This window comes from Boleophthalmus pectinirostris, unplaced genomic scaffold (genome assembly GCF_026225935.1).
Source record: "Boleophthalmus pectinirostris isolate CB_2022bp ecotype Guang Dong unplaced genomic scaffold, ASM2622593v1 HiC_scaffold_7, whole genome shotgun sequence".
NCBI classification, from domain to species: Eukaryota; Metazoa; Chordata; class Actinopteri; order Gobiiformes; family Gobiidae; genus Boleophthalmus; species Boleophthalmus pectinirostris.
Genome location: NW_026571473.1, coordinates 39,357,923 through 39,365,146, shown reverse-complemented (window position 1 = coordinate 39,365,146; position 7,224 = coordinate 39,357,923). Strand labels below are relative to the sequence as shown.

Below are 7,224 nucleotides of genomic sequence, written 5' to 3'. Positions count from 1 at the left end.
AGGGTCTGTGTGTGTGTATGTGACCTTTGGGCAGGTTGTAGGTGGTGTTAGTGTGACAGGGTCTGTGTGTGTGACAGGGTCTGTGTGTGTGTATGTGACCTTTGGGCAGGTTGTAGGTGGTGTCTCTCTTGTACCACAGTGCCCCCCTCTGGCTCCTCTCCACACACACAGGGAACAGAGACCCAGGACAGTCTGCACAACTCAGGCTGAAATCAGAGGCTGAAACGCACAACACACACACACACACACACACACACACACACACACACACACACACACACACACACACACACACATGTACACACACAAACACACCACACAACACCACACACACATGTACACACAACCACACACACACACACACACACACACATGTACACACAACACACACACACACACACACACACACACACACACACACACACACACACACACACACACACACACACACACACACACACATACACACGCATACACAGACACAAATACAGTTCACACAGAGGTCACATGACTCTGGTATGTCTGTGTGTGTGTGTGTGTGTTTGTGTGTGTGTTTGTGTGTTTCTCACTGATGTAGTCGTTTGGTGGGGGCAGGTGCAGATCCGGGTTCAGCTCAAAGTCAGTGCTCCAAAGATCTCTCCACTCCTGAGGAACATCTGAACACACACACACGTACACACACACATGTACAACCACACACACACACACACACACACACACACACAGTACACACACCCACACACACACACACACACACACACAACACACACACGTACACACACACATGTACACACACCACACACACACAACACAGGACACAGACACACACATGTACACCACACACACCCCACATGTACACACACACACACAGGACACACACACACACACACACATGTACACACACACACACACACATGTACACACACACACACACACACACACACACACACATGTACACACACACACACACACACCACACACACACACACCACAGACACACACACACACCACACACACACACACACACACATACACACACACACACACAACACACACACACACACACACACACACAGTACACAGACACACACACACACAGTACACACACACACACACACACACACACACACACACACACACACACACACACACACACACACACATGTACACACACACACACACACACCACACACAGACACACACACACATGTACACACACACAGTACACACACACACACACACACACACAACACACATGTACACACACACACACACACACACACATGTACACACACACACTGTACACACACACACAACACACACACACACACACACACACACACACACACACACACACACACACACACACACACACACACACACACACACACACACACACACACACACACACACACACAGCACACACACACCACACACACAGACACACACACACACACACACACAACACACACACACACACACACACACTACACCACACAACACACACACCACACACACACAGAGACACACACACACACACAGAGAGAGAGACACACACACACACACACACACACACACACGTTACTCCTGAGGAACATCTGAACACACACACTCACGCTCAACTCATGAGCTCTGTGTGTGTATAGTGTGTGTAGTGTGTGTGTCGTTTACAGTGTGTGTCGTGTGTGTAGTGTGTGTAGTGTTGTGTGTGTGTAGTGTGTCGTGTGGTGTAGTGTGTGTAGTGTGTCGTGTGTGTGTGTAGTGTTGTCGTAGTGTGTGTGTGTGTGTGTGTTGTAGTGTGTCGTGTGTGTGTAGTGTGTGTGTAGTGTGTGTGTTGTGTGTGGTGTGTTGTGTGTGTGTGTGTGTGTGTGTAGTGTGTGTGTGTAGTGTGTGTGGTGTGTCGTGTGTGTGTGTGTGTGTGTGTGTGTGTAGTGTGTGTTGTGTGTGTAGTGTGTGTGTGTGTCATGTGTCGTGTGTCGTGTAGTGTTGTGTGTGTGTGTGTAGTAGTGTCGTGTGTGTCGTGTGTGTGTAGTGTGTCGTGTGTGTGTAGTGTGTCGTGTGTGTGTAGTGTGTCGTCGTGTGTGTGTGTAGTGTCGTGCGTGTGTGTGTGTAGTGTGTGTGTGTGTGTGTGTGTAGTGTGTCGTGTGTGTGTGTGTCGTGTGTGTGTAGTGTGTGTGTGTGTGTAGTGTGTGTCGTGTGTAGTGTGTCGTGTGTAGTGTGTGTAGTGTGTCTGTGTTGTGTGTGTGTGTGTGTGTGTGTAGTGTGTCGTGTGTGTGTAGTGTGTCGTGTGTGTGTAGTGTGTGTGTGTGTGTAGTGTGTGTGTGTGTGTGTGTGTAGTGTGTCGTGTGTGTGTAGTGTGTGTGTGTGTGTGTAGTGTGTCGTGTGTGTGTGTGTGTGTCGTGTGTGTGTGTGTGTGTGTCGTGTGTGTGTGTAGTGTGTGTGTAGTGTGTCGTGTGTGTGTAGTGTGTCGTGTGTGTGTGTGTCGTAGTGTGTGTGTGTGTGTGTGTGTGTGTGTAGTGAGTGTCGTGTGTGTGTAGTGTGTCGTGTGTGTGTGTGTAGTGTGTCGTCGTGTGTGTGTAGTGTGTGTGTGTGTGTGTAGTGTGTGTGTAGTGTGTGTGTGTGTGTGTGTGTGTGTCGTGTGTGTGTAGTGTGTCGTGTGTGTGTAGTGTGTCGTGTGTGTGTTGTAGTGTGTCGTGTGTGTGTAGTGTGTCGTGTGTGTGTAGTGTGTCGTGTGTGTGTGTGTGTGTAGTGTGTCGTGTGTGTAGTGTGTCGTGGTGTGTAGTGTGTCGTGTGTGTGTGTGTGTGTGTGTGTGTGTGTGTCGTGTGTGTCGTGTGTGTGTGTGTTGTCGTGTGTGTGTGTGTGTGTGTGTGTGTGTGTGTGTGTAGTGTGTGTAGTGTGTGTGTGTGTGTAGTGTGTCGTGTGTGTGTGTGTGTGTGTGTGTGTCGTGTGTGTAGTGTGTCGTGTGTGTAGTGTGTCGTGTGTGTGTGTGTGTGTGTGTGTGTGTGTGTAGTGTGTGTGTGTGTGTCTGTGTGTGTGTGTGTGTGTCGTGTGTGTGTGTGTAGTGTGTCGTGTGTGTGTAGTGTGTGTGTGTGTGTGTGTGTGTGTCGTGTGTGTGTAGTGTGTCGTGTGTGTGTAGTGTGTCGTGTGTGTGTAGTGTGTGTGTGTGTGTGTGTGTCGTGTGTAGTGTGTGTGTGTGTTGTGTGTGTAGTGTGTGTGTGTGTGTAGTGTGTCGTGTGTGTGTAGTGTGTCGTGTGTGTAGTGTGTCGTGTGTGTGTGTGTGTGTGTGTAGTGTGTCGTGTGTGTGTAGTGTGTCGTGTGTGTGTGTGTGTGTGTGTAGTGTGTGTGTGTGTGTGTGTGTAGTGTGTGTGTGTGTGTCGTGTGTGTGTAGTGTGTCGTGTGTGTGTAGTGTGTCGTGTGTGTAGTGTGTCGTGTGTGTGTAGTGTGTCGTGTGTGTGTAGTGTGTCGTGTGTGTGTAGTGTGTGTGTGTCGTGTGTGTGTGTGTAGTGTGTCGTGTGTGTGTAGTGTGTCGTGTGTGTAGTGTGTCGTGTGTGTGTAGTGTGTCGTGTGTGTGTAGTGTGTCGTGTGTGTAGTGTGTGTGTGTAGTGTGTCGTGTGTGTGTGTGTGTCGTGTGTGTGTGTGTGTGTGTCGTGTGTGTGTGTGTGTCGTGTGTGTGTGAGTGTGTCGTGTGTGTGTGTGTGTGTGTGTGTTGTTTGTCGTGTGTGTCGTGTGTGTGTAGTGTGTGTGTGTGTAGTGTGTCGTGTGTGTGTAGTGTGTCGTGTGTGAGTGTGTGTGTGTGTGTGTGTGTGTGTGTGTCGTGTGTGTGTGTGTCGTGTGTGTGTGTGTGTAGTGTGTGTGTGTGTGTGTGTGTGTGTGTGTGTAGTGTGTCGTGTAGTGTGTCGTGTGTGTAGTGTGTCGTGTGTGTTGTCGTGTGTGTGTGTGTGTAGTGTGTCGTGTGTGTGTAGTGTGTCGTGTGTGTGTCGTGTGTGGTAGTGTCGTGTGTGTGTAGTGTGTCGTGTGTGTGTAGTGTGTCGTGTGTGTAGTGTGTCGTGTGTGTGTGTGTGTGTCGTGTGTAGTGTGTCGTGTGTGTGTGTGTGTCGAGTGTGTCGTGTGTGTGTAGTGTGTCAGTGTGTCGTGTGTGTGTAGTGTGTCGTGTGTGTGTAGTGTGTCGTGTGTGTGTAGTGTGTCGTGTGTGTGTAGTGTGTGTGTGTGTGTGTAGTGTGTCGTGTGTGTCGTAGTGTGTGTAGTGTGTGTGTGTGTGTCGTGTGTGTGTGTGTGTGTGTGTGTGTGTGTGTGTGTGTGTTGTGTGTGTGTGTGTGTGTGTCGTGTGTGTCGTGTGTGTGTGTGTGTGTGTGTGTGTGTGTGTGTGTAGTGTGTGTGTAGTGTGTGTGTGTGTGTGTGTGTGTGTGTGTGTAGTGTGTCGTGTGTGTGTAGTGTGTCGTGTGTGTGTAGTGTGTGTACCTTGTACTGTGTAGCTGGTTCCAAACCTGTCCTCTGTGAGTTCACACTGGGCCTGATGTTCTGGGGACAGGAGCATGAAGTTTGCCCCGAGAGGAGACAGGAGCGACAGGGCCGCACCTATCACCTGGAAACACACAACACACGACACATGACACACGACACACGACACACATGACACACATGACACACATGACACACGACACACGACACACACATGACACATGACACGACATATGACACACAACACATGACACACGACACATGACACACGACACACAACACATGACACACAACACATGACACACAACACACGACACATGACACACAACACACGACACATGACACATGACACACGACACGACACACAACACACAACACACATGACACACGACACACGACACACACACACACATGACACACACACACACACACAACACACATGACACACACACACACACACACACACACGACACACATGACACACAACACACACACACATGACACACAACACACGACACACATCACACATGACACACAACACATGACACACGACACACATGACACACACACACAACACACATGACACACAACACACGACACACGACACATGACACACAACACACATGACACACAACACACGACACATGACACACAACACACAACACACACACACATGACACACAACACACATGACACACGACACACATGACACACGACACATGACACACAACACACATGACACACACGACACACGACACATGACACACACATGAACACACGACACACAACACACATGACGACACACACATGACACACAACACATGACACATGACAACACACACACACATGACACACCACATGACACATGACACACACACACACGACACACAACACACATGACACATGACACACACACACACATGACACACGACACATGACACACACACATGACACACACACACACACACACACGACACACACACACACACACACACAACACACACACACACACACAACACACATGACACATGACACACGACACATGGCACACAACACACGACACACACAACACACACAACACACATGACACATGACACACAACACATGACACACAACACACGACACACACAACACACACAACACACATGACACACGACACATGGCACACAACACAACACACGCACATGACACACGACACACAACACATGACACACACACACACGACACACACAACACACACACACACACACACACAACACACACATGACACACGACACATGACACACAACACACATGACACACGACACACAACACACATGACACACACACATGACACACAACATGACACACAACACACAACACACACAACACACATGACACACGACACATGACACAACAAACACAACATTCAACATACAACACAACAAACACAACACAACACACTCTGAGTCCCTCTGTGGTACTCTCTCTGTTGTTTTACCTCGGGGTTGTTGTGGTACTCTCTCTGTTGTTTTACCTCGGGGTTGTTGTGGTACTCTCTCTGTTGTTTTACCTCGGGGTTGTTGTGGTACTCTCTCTGTTGTTTTACCTCGGGGTTGTTGTGGTACTCTCTCTGTTGTTTTACCTCGGGGTTGTTGTGGTACTCTCTCTGTTGTTTTACCTCGGGGTTGTTGTGGTACTCTCTCTGTTGTTTTACCTCGGTTGTTTGTTTACTCTCTCTGTTGTTTTACCTCGGGGTTGTTGTGGTACTCTCTCTGTTGTTTTACCTCGGGGTTGTTGTGGTACTCTCTCTGTTGTTTTACCTCGGGGTTGTTGTGGTACTCTCTCTGTTGTTTTACCTCGGGGTTGTTGTGGTACTCTCTCTGTTGTTTTACCTCGTTGTTGTTGTGGTACTCTCTCTGTTGTTTTACCTCGTTGTTGTTGTGGTACTCTCTCTGTTGTTTTACCTCGGGGTTGTTGTGGTACTCTCTGTTGTTTTACCTCGGGGTTGTTGTGGTACTCTCTCTGTTGTTTTACCTCGGGGTTGTTGTGGTACTCTCTCTGTTGTTTTACCTCGGGGTTGTTGTGGTACTCTCTCTGTTGTTTTACCTCGGGGTTGTTGTGGTACTCTCTCTGTTGTTTTACCTCGGGTTGTTGTGGTACTCTCTCTGTTGTTTTACCTCGGGGTTGTTGTGGTACTCTCTCTGTTGTTTTTACCTCGGGGTTGTTGTGGTACTCTCTGTTGTTTTACCTCGGGGTTGTTACTCTGTTGTTTTACCTCGGGGTTGTTGTGTACTCTCTCAGTTGTTTTACCTCGGGTTGTTGTGGTACTCTCTCAGTTGTTTTACCTCGGGGTTGTTGTGGTACTCTCTCAGTTGTTTTACCTCGGGGTTGTTGTGGTACTCTCTCAGTTGTTTTACCTCGGGGTTGTTGTGGTACTCTCTCTGTTGTTTTACCTCGTTGTTGTTGTGGTACTCTCTCTGTTGTTTTACCTCGGGGTTGTTGTGGTACTCTCTCTGTTGTTTTACCTCGGGGTTGTTGTGGTACTCTCTCTGTTGTTTACCTCGGGGTTGTTGTGGTACTCTCTCTGTTGTTTTACCTCGGGGTTGTTGTGGTACTCTCTCTGTTGTTTTACCTCGGGGTTGTTGTGGTACTCTCTCTGTTGTTTTACCTCGGGGTTGTTGTGGTACTCTCTCTGTTGTTTTACCTCGGGGTTGTTGTGGTACTCTCTGTTGTTTTACCTCGGGGTTGTAGTGGAGCAGCAGGGCGTCTCCGGTCAGGAAGTG

General features: G+C 48.7%; 1 protein-coding gene across 1 annotated transcript in view; it reads right to left on the bottom strand.

Annotated features, from left to right (window-relative positions):
- LOC110153439 (nardilysin-like) overlaps window positions 1-7,224 on the bottom strand; it is a 23,628-nt gene that overhangs the window by 1,628 nt on the left and 14,776 nt on the right. Inside the window, exons 16-19 of the mRNA XM_055165272.1 lie at window positions 7,180-7,224; window positions 4,460-4,583; window positions 570-656; window positions 25-219 (exon numbers count right to left, since the gene is read on the bottom strand). The exon at window positions 7,180-7,224 is cut by the window's right edge and continues 60 nt beyond it. Coding sequence (XP_055021247.1) covers window positions 25-219; window positions 570-656; window positions 4,460-4,583; window positions 7,180-7,224 — 451 coding nt within the window. The remainder of the gene's footprint in view (window positions 1-24; window positions 220-569; window positions 657-4,459; window positions 4,584-7,179) is intronic.